Source organism: Condylura cristata, unplaced genomic scaffold (assembly GCF_000260355.1).
Source record: "Condylura cristata isolate star-nosed mole 26May11 unplaced genomic scaffold, ConCri1.0 scaffold00013, whole genome shotgun sequence".
NCBI lineage: Eukaryota > Metazoa > Chordata > Mammalia > Eulipotyphla > Talpidae > Condylura > Condylura cristata.
This window is the reverse complement of record NW_004567114.1, coordinates 49,459,273-49,483,260: the sequence shown is the minus strand read 5'-3', so window position 1 is coordinate 49,483,260 and position 23,988 is coordinate 49,459,273. Positions and strand designations below refer to the sequence as shown.

At 37.2% G+C, this 23,988-nt stretch overlaps 1 protein-coding gene across 1 annotated transcript in view; it reads left to right on the top strand.

Moving 5' to 3' along the window:
* The window catches only part of NPAS3 (neuronal PAS domain protein 3), an 821,118-nt gene that overhangs the window by 109,047 nt on the left and 688,083 nt on the right, over positions 1 to 23,988 (top strand). Inside the window, exon 2 of the mRNA XM_012724628.1 lies at positions 47 to 136. Coding sequence (XP_012580082.1) covers positions 47 to 136 — 90 coding nt within the window. The remainder of the gene's footprint in view (positions 1 to 46; positions 137 to 23,988) is intronic.

The window sequence follows — 23,988 nt, the reverse complement described above, 5'->3', positions numbered from 1 at the left end:
GTAGAGAACCTCTAGTCATGTCTATCTGTTTTTGATGCCTCTACAGAATAACTGCCCAGCATCCTCTGCCCAACCAATCAGAATGTAGGAAAATCTACAGATATGACGGAATCTACTGTGAATCTACCTACCAGAAGTATGTTGAAATCTTTGTGAGTCTTCCTTCTGGCTCGTGCATCAGTGCTTGTGGTTGCCAGTTATTCAAAAATATCCTTGTATTGAATCCTTCTTTTCTCTAATTTAGTGGGGAAATAAAAACCAAACCAAACCAAACAAAAACAACCAAAAATATTTGCCTCTGAAATCAAGAGGGGAAAAAATGTTTATTCTTTTGAAATTGTGGTCTAAAAGTTTTTTTTTTTGAAAAATGACTATATTAAAGCTCTTAGGTAAGCTTCTTTATATTGCAATAAACAAGTACTTATATGCAAGAAAATCTAGGCAAAATACATTGCACAGGTGCTACGCATCTTAGGGATTTGAAAGGTGTGTTATGTATAAATTAGCTGTCACTTTTTTTCAATCCTGTAATGGAATGATGAGTTGTAATTTGCATAATCCTTTAAGAAGTCAAATTATACTGTCATGTAGCAGACTTAACATGCTAGCTAAGATTTCAGAGCTTTGCAGCTAATTACTATGTACCTTACAGGACAGTTAAATTGAAGTTGAGTCCTCTGCCTTTGCTGCCATTTGCTTTGTCCATTACTTAGCAGAATCTGTACAGTTGGTAACGGTGTTACTATCACTGAAGTAAATACTCTGCTCTGGGGGGAAAGGCATTTTAATATAGCCTAGTTTCTGTTGCTTCTGCTTTTGGGCTTTTGCCTTTTAAAACAGTAGATCAAATTGGAGTTTACCCCCAATGAATAAAATTTACAGAATTTTAAGTTATGGAATATTGGTTAAAGTCATATTAGATGTTAATGATTTAAATTCCCTGTAGAAAAGGTAAAGTCAGGTCAGCCTAATTCCACCGAAGGCAGATATTTTGCAAATATACTTTGGTGTGTTTTTGTCTACAAACTCTTTAACTTTTTGCACTAAAGTTTCATGATTGAGAAAAAAAAAGAAACTTTGTTTCCTTAAAATTTCCTTCTGAATACTGTTGGTCAGTCTTCCTTTCACATGCTCTTCCAATGGGTTGTGCAGTTTTCTTTCATGGTTTCCAGTTTATCCACTCTCAGGAAGTCCTGGAGCCTGCAAGACTGCTCTCTGAATTGGAGCAGAGAGCATCCTAGATGGAACTGGGACTGTCCCCTGTATCTGCTGCATCTCTGGCTTTATTTCTTGATATTCTGTTACCAAGATAGTGTGACCTCTTTTCACTAGAACTGGTATAACTAGAGTGGACAATTGTTTTGATTATTATTTCTAAATCATTCTTTGCTTTGTAAATCATATTTATTGTGACTTTTGCCGACCAAATTTCTATTATTTATAAGTGATTTTGTGACTTTGTTGTGGCTCATGGATACTTTGACGTCTTTTCTGTTGTAGAATGGGTTTCCTTTAACGACTATATTAAAGCAAGAGTTGATTTTTGACCAATCTTTAATTGAATCCCACAACCAACTGTTGTTCATTTGTAATTAAGCCAGTGTCACGTGTCTGATCTTACTTAAAGGCTTCGGCTTGGCTATTTAAGGTCAGAAGTATGGATGAGGTAACCTGGGATGCAGTTAGAACCATGGCACCCTTCTAACTGTAGGTATTATCAAAAATGCTTGTTTTTTTGAAGAAAAGAATTGGTGTTATTTGTAGTCAAGGTAGACACAGTAGGCAGCACAGCTGTGACTGCCAGGGAAAGTCACTAGGGGGATATTCATAACAAGGAAATATTGGCAAATAAATGATGAAGAAGGGGAGGAAATCCCCAAGATGTTAAATTGGAGCACTGTCACTGAGATGATTAATGGTGTTGTGTATTTTAGTGAAGATGCTTATCTGGATTGTCCTGAAACTATAGTGTACATTTAATAGCACCTATAAAAAAGCGTGTGGTGCAGTAGCACTGAAGGGAAAAGCACAAGGATTCATGCTTTGTTTTCTGAGTATTTTCTCCAAATAAGCTTTTGGCATGTGGTTGTAAGAAAGTTGGTGTTACTGCTTATTAAGTGGGTGCAATCTCTATAAAAATACATATTCAGCAGCATTTATATAGCTCCATTTCTCAAGAATTGATAAAGTTTTATGAAAGATGAATATCCTTTCAATACTCTTCCAAGGTGAATATTATCAATAATGGGGAGAAAGTGGGATCACTTGAATTTGCTTAGTCATCCAATGCAGCTGTTTGCTTAGGGCTACAGTGGCTAAAGAGCCAAACTTTTATCAATTGTGGGGTCAGTACAATTTTAAAAAATGTTCTCCATTAATCTCTGGGAAGAGGCTATCTTGGAAGACCCTCCAGCTTTCAATGTCAAGCCATGAATATCCTGAATCTGGGTAATGAATTATCACTTGCCTTGGGGGATCTTTTATCAATGATGGTAGGTGTATCTTTGGGCAAGTTACTTAACCTTCTTGGGACTAAATAATTAGTACTAGGCCTGGGAATAGATGACATATAGACATAACAAATAATCCTGTCTTCAGTGAGTTTGGAGTCTATTTGTAGCACTGTTTTCAATTTTGGGGCCCCTACCCAAATAGTTGGCTGTAAATCCAGTAAGTGGCTCAAGAGCAGAATTGTGAAAATGAAATGGAATAGAAAACCTTGTGCATTGCATTTAGTGAGATTGTTGAATTTTTTGAGACTTTTTTGTTTTATGGTTTGTATGTGTTCATAAAACAGCAGAGATGTGTATACATGGGGTGGGCCATGAGGTGAGATGTATTTCTTACTATATTTTACATCCCTTCTTACTGTGTTAAAAATCCTTACTATGTTTTACAGTATAGGCCAATACAAAACATAATCTGTAAGTGTGTTATTGTGTAGGGTACAGTGGGCTAGAAGAGAAAGAAATGTCAGAATGAAAGCCCACCCTATCCAGGCATGTTCTGGTTCCACTGTGGATGGGTTTCTAGGAGTGTATCCTGGCCAACCTTCCCCATTCTGTGATCTCTGACCTCATGTTAGTATTTTGGAATTGGGGAAATCTTTACATCATGGAAATTTGAAAATGCTGCAAATTGGGTACCCTCTTGCTGCCAGCTAATTATAAATACCAAATCTGTGGAATTTTGTGAATTCTTGCATGGAGAAACACTATTTAACATATTGCATTGAGATGTTACTGGGAGTTATTTAAATAACAAAACCAAATTTTCAATAATGAAATGTAAAAAGTAGAAATCTAAAGCCTGAGATTATTTTCAAAATATCTATAATTTATGATTTCAAAATAATGGTAAGTTATCCTACTTATAACTTCAGTGCATATGATGTGGCCAATTCAAAACTTCAGATTGGAATTGCTAAGATGAAGCTTTTGGGCAAAGGGTAAGAATACAGCAGTTTTGAATGCACTAACCATTTGTAAAGTATTTTACAAATTTCATTGTTCTATGTTAAGCCACCACTTTTGCTAAGTACACAAATTTTTGAGCTCCCAGAATCTTTTCCCAGTTTTCAGTTGGTCTAGTTTGTAACAGCATCTTTGGATTTCAGTGAACCCATCTGTACAGCAGTGGATTTTATTGGAAAGGCCGAAATTTTGCCCCCCCCCCAAAGCCAAAGAGTTCAATCTATATTCCTAAACCTAAAAGTATAGAATGAGTCTGAAGAGGGGAAAAAAGACACACTCGCCCTCTGTAGTGACTCTGACGACTTTAAACTTTAAAATAGTGTCTTGTTTTTTTGACAAGATGATCAGAGGAAATGAAATTCAAGGAGGTGAGATAGGATTGTAGCTCTAAGTCCCTGGAAAAATCACCTATGTTAAGAATATTTTACAATGATGCACGACAACTAGATACGAGTTGACTGAAAAAGGCCCGTGTTGCCTCAAAATTTGGCACATGTCAGCCATCTGTTGGAACATGGCTGTGGGGCATAAAGAAGAGTGAGCACCCTTCCCCTGTTTCCAACAGCCACCAATTGCCAATTATTAGAAAAGACTAGTGAGGCTGGGGAGCCTGGAACTTAAATTACAAACATTTATTGAGCATATGCTGTGCTATTACTATAGGCACCACAGAGCCTCTTTTAAACAAAGGAGTTTAACCCAGGGTTCCCAGTCTCAGTACAGAGGAGGCTGGGAGCTGTTGTAATTAACTGGAGAGTGTCACCTGCAGCAGAAGGGGCCACTTGCAAAGTTGTAAGGTTTGTCTATCCCAAGCCCCTCTCCTCATCCGTGAAATTCATTCCACCTGGGTGGATCCTGGGTTGGTGTTTTATGCCCAAGCCTCTTCCCCACAGGGCGTTTTTGCCCTTACCCCTCATTGCAGATCAGGTGTTGTTAACTGATAATATTACACTTCTCAGGGCCATTTGCATTTTAATAAGCAACTCCAAGTTGAAGAATTCCAGGAAAAAGAGTTTTCTCTAACAGAATAAGTTCAGACATGATGACAGGACTTAGAGAAATTGATTTGGGGCTGAAGGGTTTGTGTATGGTGAGTTTTTTTTCACCCTTTCCTGAAAAGAACAAGAACAGCATGCGGGCGCTTTTCTACTGTACACAGACTTAAGGCCATCTTTGGCGGACGGGAAAGAGTTAAGATTCAGCCTCAAACCAGAGAAGTAATGAACAGTCCAAGGAGAGGAGGAAAAGAGTGAAGGAAGCCACTTGCCCTGTGTTTTCCGTGGTCTGGTGCCAGACAGAGTGCTAACCACGTGCATATGTTATCCCAATTAAGAAGACAAGGCAGGTGCCTTGTCAGGCAGGCTGCTGGGGGGCCAGGTGGTCACCTGTGCTGAAGGGGAGGCAAAGGTCAAGGAGGCTTCAGCAGCAGCAGTGAATTGCTGATTGCTTAACCTGATTGATTGATTGATTTGCTATATCATGCAGTTATCACCCCACCCCAACCCCCTTCTACATGCCCGCACATTAGAATAATTTATGCCAGTTGTGTTAGGATCAGTAAATAACAGAATAAAGAAAAAAGAAATCTACAATGAACTTCATAAAGAGCTCTAATAGAATCTGCATGTTAAATAGACATTGAACTTTGTAGCAAGAACTGCTTCAAGCCTTTCAACATCCAAATGAATTCTAATTTCCACATCATGCCTTTCAGACCTCAGCATGGTTTCTGGTGGTTTCTCTAAGTTAATTTTAGCATCACACCAATGCTTTTGCCTGTAAATGACTTAAAGTGGCATATCTTGGCAACGTAGATGGCATGCAAGTCTATGATGTAGGACTAATATCAGACTAGCTTAAAAGGGAACTAATTTACTCATTCATTTAACAAATATATTTTGATCATCACCCACAGGTTAGGGATTGTTCTCTACAAACTGACTTACTCAGTGGTGACTAAGAAATCCTCTGCTCTCCTGAAGCTTAGAAGACTGAGCTAGGAAGGAGTAGCTGGGGTTGTGTGTGAGGTACTTGCAGAGAGATGAGTGCAAACTATAGAAGGGCACCGTGAAAGGGTTATTCGTAAGAGCTGAGGGCTGCAAGATGTTTTCATGGTGCAGGAGATATTTGATCTTGGTGGTGGAGGTGGTGATTTGGGCTAAATGGCAGGTGTGACTGGTGCAGCAAGTCACAAATGGTAGTTGAGGTTGGAGAGGAAAGGAACAAAGGCATTGTTGTCCCAAGGGAGTCCTGGGAGGGTGTTCAAGAGAGGAAGAGCATGGTCTGGACTGCATCGTAGAGAATCACTCTGCAAATAGTTAACCCTGATGCAGAAACCTTTTGGGTGGTGGTGGGGTTGGGAAGCTGGGCACATCATGTTTAGAAGCTCATTCAGTGTGGAAGAATGTGCAGTCATGCTGTATCCGTTAGTGTGAAGTTAATTTTTGAATTATAAACATTTTGGAGGACCCTTCCCTATAGGAAATCCAGCTCTGGACCCGTCTACAAATCATTGCTTCTCCTGGCTTGTGGTGGTCTGTATTTGCCTTTCTCCTCACAGACAACTTGTAATTCAAGATAAAAAATGCCAGAGAGCAAAAAATGGACAGGCACAGGAGGCATAACTTAAAATGAAAGAATATTAAGTGGCTTCACAAGAGTGTGTATTTTCATTATGAGAGAAGTGACTGCCTAGATTTTTAGAAATAATTGGTTAGTGACACATCAATGTCTGAGAATTCTAGAAACTTGAGAGCAGAAATGAAAGGTCAAGGTGAGAGAAACAGATCGAGAGTGACCCTGTCTCAGGCCTGCTGTTTGATGACCGTGTTCGAAATCCCTGCCAGGTAGTGTCTGAGAGAAACAGACAGACTCATGTGTTTGTGCTCAGATTTAAAAAATACTGCAGCAAACTTATAATTGTGCATGAACTATGTTTTCAATCAATTCTTCACCTAAGAACGGCTTGTTTGTGTGTTTAGTGTGTAAATGTGTCTTTAGTGAATTTTTGGTTTATTTTTATGCATTACCATAGAAAATTATGCTTTACCCTTTGACTATTTGAAGAGCATCACGAGTCAATGCAATAATATTTACTCACTGTTAGAGATAGTTAAAACCCTGACAAAAGATCTGGTTTAATCCCAGCTCCACAATTATCTATTAGATAATTGCTACTTTCTAAAGCTATATAAGTGACCAAGTTGCTTAACACTTTAATCTTCTGTTGCAGTACCTCCAAAATGTGGACAAAATAATAACTATCTCAGTTTTTTAAGGATAAATATGAAGATGAAAGTGGTAATGACTAACATCACTTTTCCCAGATACTGATGTGAGGCTGTGGGTTAATAGCTTAACATACAGTAGAAAAAGATACTTATGGTAAATTTATGGACTTGGCATGATTATTACCACCATTTTATAGGCATGACTTAATAGAACTGAAGTAGAACATTTTAGGTTAAGCAGTGGCATACATTGGTATTTGTTTTTGCACTCCCGAGTTTTTGTAAAGTTTTAAAAAATAATTTGTGTATTTTTTTATATCACTGTACAATATTTGATTTCTCCTCTCGTGTGTAGCCCCCATATTTCTCCACCACAGCACCCGTGATCCATCAACATAATCCCTTGTGCTCTTCCTGCCCCTGTTTTAACCTCTATCCCTCCCCTGCTGTGTACCTCAGTTCTAGGGTCAGCTAGGAAGTTTGTCTTTTTCTTGACACTTTGTTCAGTTTCTCAATACTCCAAATACAAGTGAAACTATCTGATATGATTTCTTTTTCCTTCTGACTCGTTTTGCTTAGCTTAACCCCTTCCAGCTCCATTTATGTTGCTGCAGATGGCCTGAGTTTATCTTTTTTGATGACTGAGTAGTATTTTATTGTGTATGTAAGAATCATAGATAAAGTTTCATTAGGACAGAACCACACCTGCCCGTTGACACATTGTCTGTGGCTGATTGTGTGCTACAATGGCTGTGGTGAGCAGAGGAAAGAAACCCCTTGTGCAGGAAAAGCTTACTGACACCTGGATTAAATTTCTGTCAGTGCCTGAGGTCTCAATCACAAAGACACTTATTATGGTTATTTTTTCCTTTAGTAGGCACTCCTGAAATGAGTAGGGCTACTCATTTGTCACTTTTCTAAGTTAAAGCACAACTATTTAACTCATAAAGCTTTTGTCTAGAAGTATCAAGCATTCAACCTTCAACAAGTTAAATTAAGATTATGAAAATGGTGAAGAAATTAAAGATTTTAAAGGAATATATCCTGAATTATATATTTGCCATTTGGTACCATAGTTTCTATAAATAAATGTGAGAATATTGGCCATGTTTTCTAACGTTCAAATTATAGTACATAATTTGTGAACTTTAGTGACTATTAAGGATCTCTTTTAAATTAATTTCATATACCAGAAAGATTCATATCTTAGAACATTTAAAAAAAATAAAACCTTCCTTGTGAAAACTACATGAAAATATGGTGGAATGTCACATATAATAAAAAATGGATTGGCCTATGTTGTTACATATAAATATAAGCAATGTGCTTACAACAGGAAAAATGGACCAGGATTTATCCCTTTTAAGGAATAAATATATAAAACTAGCATACTTCCCCTAATAGACTGTCAACAAAGTGGTATGAGATTTTGGTTGCAACTTAACTCTACCCAAAGCTTTTATTTCCATGTATTTGTTAATCAGGAAATTCCATGTTCTTGGCTTGGAAAATGGCCTTGGATTTGTGTTCCATTAAAGCCTTACAGGGCATTGAGATCTTTTGATAGATCTGTATCCATATATACAGGTATTTCTTTTGAATCTACTCACAAGTTTTCTCAGCTGGGAAAATTCTGGTACCCAGTATAAAAGCAGCTTATAAAGGAAAGCTGGACAATCTGGTCTGCTTTCTTATAAAAATCATATTCTGATCATATTCCCTTACTTACATGATATATATATTTTCTGGCATAATTTCGCTGTGTTCCTTTTACTATGTCCAGTCCAATGCCGAGGCTCTGGCTTGGTGAAAGTGGCGTTTTGGGGCGTGGGTTGGTCTTAGATGACCTTTATTGTTTTCACATGGAATAGCTTTTTAAATAGAGATGCCATACTTTTTAAATTCCGGAACATTCAGAAAATGCAGATGAGCATAAAGAAAAAAAAAAAAAGTCAATGTCATTTGTAACTGAGGCAATGTTGATCATCACTGTAAACAATTTGATGTCTATATTGCATTCTTACATATAATTGTTTGCATTTATATGCATATCACTTTTGATAGATTTGTATCCATATATACAGGTATTTCTTTTGAATCTGCTTGCAAGTTTTCTCAGCTGGGAAAATTCTGGTGCCAAGTATAAAGGAAAGCTTATAAAGGAAAGCTGGACAATCTGGTCTGCTTTCATAGAAAAATCATGTTCTGAACAGATTTCCTTACTTACATGATATATATATTTTCTGGCATAATTTAGATCTCTTTTCTGGATTTTTATCACTTTCTTGTTGGGGAAATTTCAAGTTTTTTTGTTTGAATTAAAATTGCCCCTGTAAGAACTAGTGATATATTTATCAGTGGCATTGGTGACAAGATATTGAGGTAGTATGGCATAATTTTATCTAGATAGTCCACCATTGTGGAAATGAGTTTACAAGTTTCGGATGAAACTGATGAGAAGAGTGTGGTGGGTGAAAGAAGCAAGACAAAGCAGATTATGTTGTAGGAGGCGGTGAAGTGATACTTGTTGGAGTTTTCTGGACACTTTTAAAAACTCATTTTGTCACATGCAACGCTTGCTGCATCATTCTTTAGGTTGCTTATGAAGAGAATTCTATTTACTGTGTTCATCATTGAGATGTTTTGATTTAATTCTCAAAGCAGAGAGAGACCAGGGTCCTGAGAAGATTTTGGTTCAATGACCAGCATGGGAAGGATGCATTCTTGGGTGACTTTCCATTGGCAAAGTTGAGACCTTTGTAATTCACATCTGTATGGGGATGTTCTGCACTTGACTGCTTGAGATTTATGTCCATTGCACCTTATTTAAGATAAAATATCCTTTCCTTGTCCTTAGCCCAGGCATAAAGGATCCTGGCAATAAACACTAAATGTAGTAGTATTTATTAGATTACATAAAGGGCTTCTTCACTCTTGGCATTTTCTTACTAGGTGCCAGTAGTGAGGAGAGAGGAGAGACCTATTTTCCTCACTAACAATTCTTACCACTTGCACTTTCACCAACATAAGCCTCTTAGAGGATTGTTTTCTTGTCTGGTGCCTGTCAGGGGTTCTCAGAGTGAATCACAGCCAATTGCGTGCCTTGGCCTTGAACCACAGGTACATGGTCTTTACTGATTCTTCTCTTGCTTCTATTCTCCAGCTCTACAAACAAAGCTGTTTCAGGAGTTAGTTGAGTCAGCAGGTCTTGGTAGACACAGAATCTCCCTCCCTGTGTGCTGTGGACATAGCTGGATCTCCTGGTGGAAAACACATTTACAGCTTTTATGGGGAGTCCTTTGCTCACTTCCAGGGAGCAACTTGCTTTGCCAATGACTGCTTAACCACTTGATGACTTTGAGGGAGAAAATAAGGAGCAGCAGCTTTGATTCTCTTCCCTTAGAGAAAATTACCAGTTGTCCTAAGTGTTGAATGAATATTAGTGAAAGTGGCATTCTTGCACTATGTAGGAGAGGTTTTGACACAAAACCAGTGGAGAATGAGGGGAGAGGGGGAGGGGAGTTTTAAACTCTTGTGGAATGGGTGATCAATACAGTCATCTATTAGTAAGATTGTTTACCCTCTTTTCTGAGTGCTGCTTGCCCAGAGCTAGTAACAATTTATATGAGGGTGGTAGGAATAAAGAATGTTGATTTTTAAAGAAATTTATCATGGTAGTTGTGAAATGCCTCTGGGAAGAGTTGACTAGAAAAGTAAAATTGCGGGCCAACAGATTGTATTTTTTAAATAAGAATCCAGTGGCAAGGTTGGCTCACAAATACCTCCACTGGGTTTGTGGAGAAATCTGTACATCACACATGTTTGGTGTGGTACAGTGTCCCCAAAACGAGAGGCTTTGAGATACAGACAGAAGAGAATTAGTACAGCTGCAGTTGTTCTGTCATCAAAAGGAAAGACTCATTGACACTGAGTCTTTTGCTGTGAGACTACATTGATCCTCCTTCAGACCATGGAAGTTTTAACTCTTCCCAGGGAAGATAGGTTGTAGTTTCACCATTCTTTCTCCTGTGTTGTCTGGTTTTCTAGAAGCACTAATAGGGGTGATGTTGCAATCAGAAGGGAAGGTAGTAATGTGTTCCTACTTTCGCGATCTGTCATCTTCTGGCTCTCCATTTACTGATCCAAACGCCCTTCACGCCCCCTCCCTGTTTGAAGTAAGCAGGTACTGTATATTCATTTTGCCCTCAAGAAAATGAAGGCTCAGAGAAGTTAGGGAAGTTGGGCCATTTACACAGTTAATAGGGTATGATCTGGTGGCTATTTCCTGGAAAGTCTGGTCCTCTCAACTGGATTACTGGGCTCTTTGGAGCAGGATGAGGCTTTTCTTTAGAAGAATGTTCATTCTATTTCCACCCAAGAGTAAGAGCCCAAGGAACTTGAAACCTTATCCATGGAAGAGGGGAGTTTATCATGTTTGAACATTAGTCATTAACAAGCATATTTGGTGCTTTTGTGTGCAAACTTCTACTGTCCAGTATGGAGGCAATTAGATCTCCCCCTTTGAAATTTTATTTGTCCTTATGTTGCAGTCATCACACAGATATGAATGAATTTCAAGTTTTATTCCTTCCCAAACTCAAGGTTTGTATTTTTACTATTCCTTCTACCCACTAGTATTCCATTGACATCAAACTGCACTTGAATTCATCATACACTTTGAAGCAAGGCTAAATTCTTGGAGCAACATTGTAGATTTGTTTTGGCTCCATTATGCATGAGGCACAAAAACACCTAAAGCCAACCAAACCCCAAAACCTTGAGTCATAATAAGCTAAGTGATTGGAAGAATTGAAAGCAGGGTTGACCTGTAGTGTGGAACCTTCTGATGCCCAAGACAAGATGTCCCTCTCCAGGACAGCACAGTTACACCCAATACTTGCATATCATTGGAAAGGACTCTCTCCTGTCTGCCCTTTTTGGCTTTATCTTAATTTTTCTGGTTATTCAGACTCATTCTTGGAATCTTGTTTTATTTACCTCTCTAGTCTTGAGTATCCCATTTGCACCATGCTTTGTTTTGAAAATATGTTTCCTTTTCTGCCACCCCATCTAAGCTGTTATTTCATATGTAAATTGTTGCAGTCTGTTATCTCTTATTCAGTTTGATTTAGTTAAATAAATACTTGAGTCCTGTTGTATATGGAATCCCCTCCCAGGGAATACGCAAATAATCTGTCTGGATGTCTTAAAAATAGTTACTGTTCATTCTCACTGCTTGGGGCTCTATAATCTTAGCTTAATGTTTAAAACTCACCAGTCTTGCTCCAGGCATTCTTGCTTCCCCAAATCATGATATAGTCCTCACTCTCCCTGCACTTCTATCCATGAACTATGTCTGTACACCTCAGTTACTATAACACAAGCACTGATTGTCTTTACCACAGCAGTTTCTTTTTCTTAATTCATCATATTAATTGGGTACCTTCTATAACCAAGACTTATTACTTGGAGTATATCAATGGACAAAGACCCAAAGCTCTGCCCTCAAAGTTATAGGGTATTAGCGATAGGTAGCAAAACAAAAAGTTATTAAAAATGAAGGGAACAGTACAATTTTGTAGGCTATAGTGAGTGTGGTGGAACAAAAATATGGATGGTTAAGAAGGTATGAGGCATGCTGGCCTTCATATGGGTTGGTTTTAATTTCAAATAGCTGGGGTCCCCTTCAAATAATGACACTTCAGCAAAGTCTTGAAGGAAGTAAGGATATTGGGCATCCCAAGAGACTGGAAAGATTACTACTACAGGTAGTGCTACAACCACTGCAAAGATCCTGGAGGTTGAGAGTTGATGGGTCACAAGAGAGGCCAGTGTGATGGGGTCTGAATGAGCAAGGAGCCAGATCAGAGAGGCCATAGGGAGCTAGCACATAGGACCCTGCTTGGCAGGCCAGCTAAGCCCTTTGTTGTTCTACTTAAAATGGTAACTTTTGACTTAAGGGGAAATCTAACTTATTTTCTAGGATCAGACTGACTACTAGCTGAGCATATGCTTCAGGGGGTCAAGTATGAAAGGAGGGAAACTAACTTGGGGATGTTACCCTAGTCAGGTTGGCTCATATCAATGTGGGTAGTTGTGGAGGTAGTGAGGAACATTGGAGTTCTGACAGAGGCTGAAGCAAAAGAGCTGACAGGATTTTCCTGATGGAATGGATTGAGGAGTGGTGTCAATATTGAAGAATTGAAGATTAAAACCTCACACATAATTTACCACATGTGTGATGGCACTCATTTGTGTGGATGCAAATAAATACCTTGAGCTGAAAGTGGACTCATGATACAGACTTACATGTTAAACAGTAGAAGACTGTGTTAAGTATTTTTATAGAAAATCTTTTTTTAATAATATGTTTATTATTACATCATTTTGTACATTTTTTTCAATTCAATTGCAATCCCTGTGGGAAGTATTTTTATAGGAAAAGCTTAATAAGATTGCAGGTTCCTAAAGATATTTATTTATTCACTCCAAGCTTTCTTTTAGGGTACTTGTAAAAGGGTAATGGTTATGTCAACTCAGTAGTGAAAAATGTATTCAAGACAACTTAGTGGGTTAGGGGGTAAGTGCAGGGTTCTGATGGAGACTGGTATGTTCGAACACTGTATGCTGTGATATCTTGAACGGGCATATGCGATCTGAGTCTTTGATTACCCCTTCTGTGAAATGGTGAGAATAGTCCTACCAGGTTTGCTGTACTAATTAAGTAAACTAACACGTATAAACTACCTGCAACAGTGCTTAGTACACAATAAGTAGTTAATAGTGTTTACTGTTCCTAAGGGAGTGTTCAGGAAAAATTAGTTGATGAAGGTTAACAGTTGGAATGATTTTCCTCCCTATATACCCTGTTCAAAACCTGCCAAGATCTGTGGATAGTAACTATGAACAAGGTCTCAAAGTGAGCCTTGCCCTCTAGCTGATGGTTTCACAAATAATACGAGAGCGTTGTTCTGTGATCATTGCGATCACCTATCTCTCTTTAGAGGTGGACTCCCCTATGGTGTATTTGATTGACAGACTAGCAAACAGCATTTAAATAGCTCATGAAAAGATCAATGTTTTCCTATTCAACATTTTAGCTAAAAAAATAATGTGTATTAAAATGAGAAAAATAATTTTCAGGATAGATATGACTTTCCTAGTACATAAAAGCAAGGAGATCACATCAAGAAGAGAATATTATTTTTTTGTCCAAATACAGGAAATTACTATTTTTCCCTCCATGTTTATATTTTGATACCTAATATCTCCCTTCTTTCTTTTCCCACATGTGGTGTTTCTTTCTTTCATTCTTGTTATTATCAGCAACTAATTTGGCCTCCAGTCCAGGAAGGAGCAGTGAGAGGTAGCTGTGGAACACGCACAGGCGTTTTTAGTGTCAGAGGTGGTTTGAAGAGCTGCTTAATTCTGCTCTCATTGTGCCTGATACTTCAAGAAGGCGCTTGGGTTCTGTTTGAGCTCAGTATTCTTGATCTCTTCCCGTATATCCTAGATGGCAATGTAGACAGTGGCTGTCAATGAGTAGCAGGTAAATATTGAACAGGGAAGCCCTTTTGATTAACTTTGTGCATCATTATTTGAAAGTAGCTTTCAGTCAGGATAGCTCCATCATTCAAGCTCATAGCATGTGGCGTGGGGTCAGAGACTTGACCTGCCAGTTGGAAAGCTGAGTTTTCATTCTTCTGTCCTATACTACATCCATGCAGTGCTGAACTAGTTATAGCCATCCTAGGAGCAAAATGGTGACTATTGAACAATACAGGAGTATAAGATAGTTAAGATGATAAAGCATAAAGCAAGAATGATCAAGAGGGTCTTTGTGCTCTGTAGATATAAATATTAAAGAATAATTATAACTTTTGAACTAGAAAACTATATGGATACTCTTAACCTTTGATTAGTATTCTGAAGTCTTTATACTAATATAAAATTCATGAAGTTATGAAAGACTGCAAGTGAATTGTTGATCTTTCTGGTGCATGCTGACAAGAAATAATTGAGAATGTATCTACTTTATAGATTTTGTCTATACCAGCTAATGGATACAGATGGTCCAGTTACACAGATGACACATTTTCCAAAAAGGATGTTCCAAAATGTATTTGCTGTCGATCAAGTGATTCTGATCTAAACATTGAACCTCATGATCAACTAATGGTTTATCATGATTTGGAACACCATTGTTAATTAATATTTTTGAGCTTCCATCAAAGAGCATGCACAGAATTTGGTAAAAAGACATACATAGAACTAAATAGAAAAGGTCAACTTTCTGTTCTCAAGAAACCTTTCTAGATCAATAATTACAGTCATAAAAGATGAGATAAATCAGCTTTGTGTTCTTCATGCATCTTCAGTAGAGACACGATTCAGTAGTTATACAGACCATTCCAAGATGTTTTTTATAAGAAAAGCATTTTAAGAATAAATATTTTAGTTGAGTCTTTATCATATTGAGCTATTAAAATGGTATATAGAAAACTAAATGTAATAATTAAGATTATTAAATAACCAATAATAGCAATGGAAACATATTCCATTGGTAGTGTAAGGTTCTTAACACTGGAACCGTAGTTTGTAATTGTAATTGTAATATTTTAAAATGTCTCACATGGTTTAAAGCCATTGTCATTAACTGTTTAACATTTTACTCCCAGGTGACAAAGCCTATATAGAAAATGGTAGAACTTTAATTTTATGCTACTTAAGTGAAGTGACATACAACTAGTCAAAATGATAGTAGCTGAAAAATAGCTTTTCTGAATCTTATTTGAATAAGAAATATAATATGAAGTAACTATGGTGACTAGAACTAGATATTACATGTTTCCATCAGATTTCTGAGGACAAGATGCTGTATTGGTATTTTTTTAAGTCAATTTTGTTTTGAAATTAATAGTGGAAAATATTAAGTCTTGCTATTTAATTATAATGTTCTAGACTAATTGTAGAAACCCCTCAGCCCACCTTATATCACCCCCAGTAAGAGAAAGGATTTAAAATTGCATTTAGAAAAGTTTCAATTATACAACTAGTATTTAGAAAGCAGTGTATTAACAATCAGTTTTATATTTTGAAATTTAGATAACCCTACATATAATATGCATGCAAAATACACAATAAACTGAAAATCTAATTTTGCATCAATGAAATTTCTTTGTACTCAAATACACTTGTTGCTTATGCAGCTTGAAGATCAGCCTGAGCTACTGAACTTGTCTCTTTCCTCAGAAGACCCACAACCAATCTGGATTAGGTTTCAAGTGAAAATATGTTAAGTGGTCCCATCCTCACAAAAATAGAACATAATTTGACATAAATTTTTGTTTAGAACTGAACTAGCAGGGAATGTTGTGGGGCAGAATGGACTTAGCAGAGCTGTGGAAATGTACACACAGACGTGGTGTCTCGCTGAACTGACACAGGTAGCCTTTGTATCCTTGAAATTATAGGTCGTGAATTTAACATCCAGTGTCTGTCTTTTGGGGATGGGAACCATGGCACATCAAATTCCTTTGAGTAGACTTATTTATAGCTCCTATTACAATCAATATTTTAGTTTATAGGAAAAATAAAATAAAATAAATACCAAATAGAAATATATGTATTTTAATTTTTTAAATTTCCTAGTTTGCTTATCTTGAAGAGTATCATTATATTTATATCCTAACAGAAAATAACATAATGTGTTATATCAGGATTACTTATGATGATAGCATTGCTGACTTTTAATATCCGATTTTAGTTACCAGACAACATAGTAGTGCTCTATTTGGAGAAAAATGGAATCTTTCAAGGAGGATGTAGTAGCTTTGAAAGTTCTTTGACTCCCTTCAAGAACAAATATTTATCTTTTCAAGGAAGTAGTTACTTCAGTGTGAAATTGTAGATGCTCCCAGTTTCAAGTGTCAGGCTAGTGGATGAAATAAGATATGTAATAATTCATTCACTGAAATAATAGTTTCTGAATGCCTAGTAAGTGCCAGACATTGTTCTAGGACCTGGGTATCTAGTGGTAAACAGCCCAGCATGGGATTTATAGGTGATTGATAAGAGATGATACCCATGTATGTTCTTTGGTATGAAGGGACTTAACATAGGCCAGTGGATGGAATATGACAAGTAATTTTGTTACAAGACAAGTTTCTTTACCTGCCTTTAGACTAGACTGAGTTTCTCAATTATCTTCTAGTCCAGAAGGATAAAACCTGTTATGGCTCTGGGGAGTTGTAGACATCTTCTTGGGGAAGAAGAAGCTTAAACTGGTCCTTGATGGAGGGGAATGACATGACATGACAGACAAGTTTGTACATGACAGAGGATTCAAATAAGTTGCTATTCAAGCTACTCAGTGTGGACCAGCAATAAGAAGCAAAAGACTGATGGGAACTTGAAGAAGAAAGGAATTTGGATTTGGCATTTAGAATAGTTTGAAAACACTGAAGATTTGATCTGAGCAATAACAGTGTGGCATTTTTCTACCCACTGTGTGTGTGGCTCATGAATAAGAAACAGAGACCAGCTTATAGACTCTGGAAGTGAGAAGACTGCATACACATTTTCTATATGCACCAACACTGATGGTTTCAAGATTTACTTAAGGTCAGTTATGTGAACAAACACAGGTTTAGGTAGAGGGATCATATGATCTCTTGACTCATTATAGTGATTTACAGGCTGGGTGGTTTGAAAATCACTGTTTTAGATCCTGGAAACTGGCTGTGGTTTACATGATTACCTATATCTCCAAAGGTTTCATTCAGGAAGTACTTTGAAAAATTATATGTATTGATAGAATACCAAGAGGAACTCAGGAAGAACAGAGATGGTGGGACACAAATAGACAGCCAAAGTGATTCTACAGATGGAGCCAATACAAGAAATGGCCAGCATTTGATCCATGCTTTACTATGTAAGAAACAAATGCATGTTAACATTTGTTAGGGAAAAAAATCAAGAAGAAGAAAATAAATACAACAGAAGCTAGTGATTGGCAAATATGTTAGCTTCAGCTCTGTGACTTGTTAGCAAATGCTGCCTGTGGTTCATGGAGCCAAAAAAGAAGAATGTGGTGCAGATGATGGCATAGAAATGACATATCATTCCTTAAAGATAGATCACTGCGTAAGAACTATTGTACAGATGTGTTTGCTAATGGCAGAACCAACTTGTGTGATTAGGAGTCATTTTTTTTGACAGCCACCATATTGCAGGGAGGTTTTCCATTCACATTTTTTCTGAGCTGTTGATGAACTTCAAGATTCATAGCCTTAAGTTGATTCCTACTGCCATCTAAACATTATGAAAGAAGAAACCTTATCCCATCTTAATTAGAATAGCCTTGGAGTTAATAATTGCAGTATTTTACTTTTCTACCTCAATATACAGACCCCTCTTGAGAAAGCTTCTGTTGTATAGGGTGATCCTCTGGGTATGTTGATTATCAGAACACCAGACTCCGAGGGCTAATCCAGTTTCTGTAGCAATTCTGTGGGTAAGTTTTAAACACTGGCATTTTTGGGAGTTCTGGCTTAAGTATTTTAAGGTCTTGGGCATTTACTGTTAAAAATGTTTCATAAAAAAAAAATCTAGCCTACTGGGACCATCATACATACGGTTATTCTACATTTTCATTAACTTAAATGACTAAAAACAATAGTGTGCTATCCTGAAAGGGACACTGATTCTGTTGTGTATATATTGAGTATCTTTGCTCACATTTGAAAAATATTTAGTTTCATTTGGGAAGCATGCTTTCTTTTTAAGTCTAAATATGTTATTGTGTTAATGAAGTTCTTCCTGACCTTCATTTCTAAGGTATGGCCTACACTCCCTTAGCTCATGAAGCTGGTATCGCCATCACATTAACAGTGCAGGTTACTCTCTCTTGAGCTTGCCACAGTCTTGCTGGTCTACTGGCAAGTCATAGCAAGATGCTGGAATGCATTTTGCATACTCATTACATACTCATTTCTATTACTCAGAAAAAAAGAAAATAGAAAACAACATCCTTTATGCTTACTATTGATCAATGAGCTGATTTGAAAAGAGAAGTTAACAACCATAAGTGAATTTGACTTCAAGTTTTGTTTAAGGAGGCAATGGTAGTAAACTGGCTTTTTACATTTAGTGAATCTTTATAAACTATTTGCTGAGTGAAAGAATCTAGTTTTTTTGTTGTGTAACATTAACATTTAGTTTGACATTTTGTTAACTGGTAGAATTCAAGATTGATACATAATGGATTGAAACTTGGTTTTTAAATTTTTCATAATTTAGCACAACTATTTCTATAATCAGAATTGATCTTTAAAAATCTTCCATCAGTGCAACAAGCACAGATTTTATAAATAATAAACATTTAAACATTTTCCACAAATATTTCGCAGCAGACTGAAATACCTTTAAGAAAATAATTATCTTTTTTTCTATTATTACTTACTATCCTTCTCAGACATAAAGCCTGAGACAGGGTCTTCAGATTTTTGTCATCAGACAATTTATAATGAATAGAGTTTGATGATAAGTAAAAATAAGATCTCCCACTCTGAGGAGATAATTATAGGAGAATTGCAGAATTGTAGAGAATATTGCATAGAAAATTTTGTTTTTAGAAAACAAGCAGAGAACTCAGTGCTGAAAATCTACCCCAAGCCCTTGAGCTGGGGATTTTGTTTCCCATAGATGCCATGTTATCAATTACATAAAAAAGAGTGTACACTTCTTATTAGTAGATAAATGGAGATTGGAATCACTTACTAGGTTATTTTATGGGATTTGTTAACGATATTTACCTTCCTAAATTGATTCAGCATAATCCTTACCGAAGCTTTCCTTCATTTCTGGAAGACATACAGATAATGTGGCACTTTTATGAAGCCTTACATGGTGCTGAAAAACTGGTTTTAGCCTTAGCTCAACGGAGCAGCAAGATTATATTAACATAGACTTTGGAGCATTTCAGTTCCCATAGGGTACAGAGTGCAGCTGATACGAGACAACTTGCCTTCAACAGTTGTTTTAACAAGATATCCTTCATATACAATATACTGAGCTGAAAGGCATAACCGAGTAATGTTAACAAGAAACACTGTTGGCAAAATTCTTGACTTTCATCTTTATCTGATTAATCCAAAGCAATGTGTTACTTACAAGAAACTATTTTCAACTGAATATATAGGGCAGATACATATTTTTAAAATGTCTATAACTTTACCAGAACTATTTTTGGTGTGCAATACATTTTTTCTACAAAAGTTTTTCTACATTCATTTCAAGCACACGCTGATGCTCAAGACTTGTCTGGAATAAAGAGGCCTGATTTGTGCATTCATGTAACAGATACTTAGTGATCACCTACTAGGTGCCAGGCACTGGCAACTCAATCACGGCTTCAACTTGAAAAGTTGGGGTCCTTGAATTTGGACCCCAAATGTAAAAGGCAAATGAACCAAATACAGAATAATGAAGTGGATAGATGTTACAGAGATGAGACTAAACAGGAAAGTGGACTGAGAATTCCCAGAGGTGAAGGTGGGATTTTCCTTTTTAAATGGGGTGGTCAGAGAAGGGCTGGTCTTCCAGGGAAGTGACAGTTGAGAAGGTTTTGAAGGAGGTGCTGGAGCAAACGCTGCTAACCCTTGACTCACCATTTGGAAATGTGTTTGCTCCTTGGCTGACTATTGCTGACACTCATTCTCTCCAGGGATGCACTTTTCTGTGCTGGTATTTAAATGTTTTCTCTGATGCATTAAATTCTATTTAATATTGTTCTACTTTGGAGGGAAAATATATTCTACAGAGCATTAAGCTTATTGGATGAAAGCTGCTGTGATATTTTTTCTTAAAGTACAAATCAAGCTTCCATAAATATTCCAAATTGCACCTTATCAAAATGTTTTTTGCAAATGCTTAAAAGTGTAAAAGAAAGCTTTTCCACTCTAAAAATGGTATTTTTACTAATCTACTAATTAACACTTTTCTTCTGCTTAGCACTTTTAAGATTTGATTTAATTACAGTTTCTAGTGCCTTAAATAGTGTTTTAAAGTGAGTCAGTGTTGCTTTGCTCAAAACATTGCAATAAGGGCTTTTTTTTTTTTTTGCCCTTTTTGGCTTTAGTTCATAGGAAATAAAGCATTTAGATTTCATGACCAGAATCTTTATTGAAAATACAACTAGTTCTTTTAGTTGGCTTATGGAACTGTGACGAACCAGAGAAATATTAGATGTACTTTTGCTTTACAATCTCAAGGATAGATTTAATTGAACACTTTTTCCTTAGTGATATGTAAGAAGTTCTGATTTGGCTCTGGGCTTAGAAATAAATTGAAAGAAATACCAATTCTGTTTATTCTGAGTTTAGAGACATAATTTGACTTGGCTCCCAAAATATTGAAATGATTCCTCTTCTGGAGAGGTGCCTGCTCTGCTGTCTGTGGTAATCAGTCAATTTGGAATCCTTTGGAAAAGTGCGTTCTAGTGTCCTCCCCAAAACCAAACCAGGAGAACAATAGATTTCCCAAACCAAGTAAGACATCAGAATAGTTGCATTTTTATTAGAATATTTTTCTCTTTGAATGAAATGACCTCGGAGTAACATAATTGACGTTAATATTGTGTATTTATATGTAAGGTGGAATAGAATTAATTCTTGGAGAGCAAATTGTTACTTATCAATATCGCTTCCTTCCTGGTAAATATAACTTAGGGAACAGGAGAAAGAATTTCTTGTGATATGAATACACAGTGTCACATTTCTTACATTTCTTAAACCAGCAAAATGTGAGACATTAAATTATTTTAGAATAAAGGTTTCTCTTTATAGAATTAATTAGATTTACTATCAGAAAATAATTGGGAATTACTTAAGCCAGTATTTCTAATGAGTTGTGTGAGACTTGCAGAATTATACTGCCAAATCTAAATCCATGACTGCTATTGTGCTGGTAATATCTGTCTTCTCTGTGAGTCTCAAGCCCCAATTTTTCTGTGCTAGTAATTGTGCATTCATATTCAGACACAGTATTTGGAGATGGTTTCAATTGCTTTCTTCACCCATTGTGGGGTTATTTGCAGTACTGTTTTTTTTTTTTTTTTCCCTGAAGGAGGAAATAGCTGTTTATACAGAAAAGACTTTCCTTTGATTACCATGTTTTTCTCCCTCCAAAGTAGAACATTCTCTCACATACACGTGCTTCATGTATACATACATTTTCAAGGTTCACTACCTTGAATCCTTCTTGTGCACTGATTTCCGCCTCCTTACACAGCTCTTCCAGGCAACAAGCATCTATAGAAGAACACTTTCCTCCAAAGTAGTGTTACATATAATGTTGGTGGGAAGGCCAAGCATGGGATCAGCATTTATGAACAGAGTTCAATCTGAATTTTTACATAAATTAAGGAGAACCCAAATATGGTCACTATGTGGAGTTATGAGATGCGTAGTGGCTGGTAGGAATGGAGACATACAGGGAAGGCAGCAGCGAGCCTCTTACCCAAATAAAACAGCCAAATCAGAGAGTGGTGGAAGCTGCAAAAGTCTGAAGAAAAACAAAACTAAGCTCCTTCAGAGGTGTTTTGTTGCGGTAGTGTTTGAGAAGAAACTCAGAAACAAAAACTTTGAGGGAAAACATCCTGGCAGCTGGCTACATTCTAACCTGGGCAGGAGGAGCCCCTGGAGGCAGTTGCAGGAGAGGTGGGCAACGTGAGGGAACTCTCTGAGCTCTGCAATTGGAGGCTGCAGGTGAGGAGCCTGCAGGAGGCTGTTAGAATCTTCAAAAGCATTTTTCCACTTGACTCTGGTTCTTCAGGCTGCTTAACAGAGGAAATGTTACTTTCCCCTGCCATTTTTATCTGAAAACTGTTCCCCAAAGTATTTTTCAAAGGCCGTTAGGAGGCATTATGTGAAAAATGGGTGGTGGTGTTGTAAATACTAGGTTAAACTAAGCACTGGGCTTCTTCACCAGTGATGCTCATTGTTAACAAGCTGATGGAGATTGTGGCATTTCTGGAGAGGAGCTGTGCTAGGTAGCATTCCCCCAAAACTTTTGCCTGTTGAACTATTCTGTCTCCAGGTGTTCCTTGGAACCCACTTTCCAAATGGTAGATGAGAAATCATGGCTATCACTTCAGACCCATTTAGATAAAAACAAAGCAGTCATTACAGACCTGTAGGATCGAAATATCTACCCAGTTGGAGAGAGGAAAGGGGCCAACATTTTTTCCCAGCTTAAGTACTAAAGTGTATGTGAGCTGATCAGCTGCCAAACAGGAGGAGCTGTTCCAACTCCAATTTTAACTTGCCACCTTGTGTTGCTGGAGGAGTGGTTCCCCCCACTGCAAGATTATTTTATGTAAACAGATTTTTCTAACTTCACGAAGTGAGAAGGAATCATTAGGCCTCCCCAGCACCCCCAGTCTGGAAGTCTGTTAGCATAGTTTCTGCATGCTAAAGGTCATCTCCTCTAACCTTTATCTTCCCTGGTACACATCCTATTGTGTGTGTATTTTAAACTGGGTCCAGGTTGGCTGCTGTTGGGTACTAATTGCACTGCTGATGTGACTGGTCTTGCTTGCCCCTTCTTTTATTCAACAGAATTGGGTGGTATTTGTTGTCTAGTCTCAGAGTCAAGGGCAACCACCACTTTGCAGCTCTAGGTGTCCATGAATCAGTCTGTATTGAACCACTTTGTATGACAGTCCTTGGGGTGCACTTGTGTATTTTGGGTTATTTTGGTGCTAGCAAAATGGAAAGCTCTGGAGGGCAAACTTACATTGTTGCCTTAGGCTGATTTATAGAACTTTTTCCTGAAAGGCTGAACTTGCAATGATTTCTCTTTAAAGATTTATTAAAAGATCAATTGTCCCCAATGATTGGTCATTGCCAGTGAGAAATAAGCACTGTTAAGGCATCCATGGAAAGGAGAAGTGTTATAAATACTGTTGGTTCTCAGTAAATAGTGTTGACTGACTGGCTTGTGGATGATCCACAGAATATTGAGTTAACCCCAGTGAGAACTGAGACGTAAGCCTGATAGAGAATTTACAAGCACTGCATTCTCATATGTGTACTGTGAAATATTTATATTGATTATAATAATCTTAATCTGTTCCCTATAGTCAAGGAAGGCCTAGTAATAAGTAGGGAAAACCTAAACAAACAGGAAGCACATAAGGATGGAGTCAGGCTTTTTTGTTTTTTATTTTGCTTTTTTAATCATTTTTTTTTATTTTCTTAAATTTTTCTTTGTTTTTTGTGTAA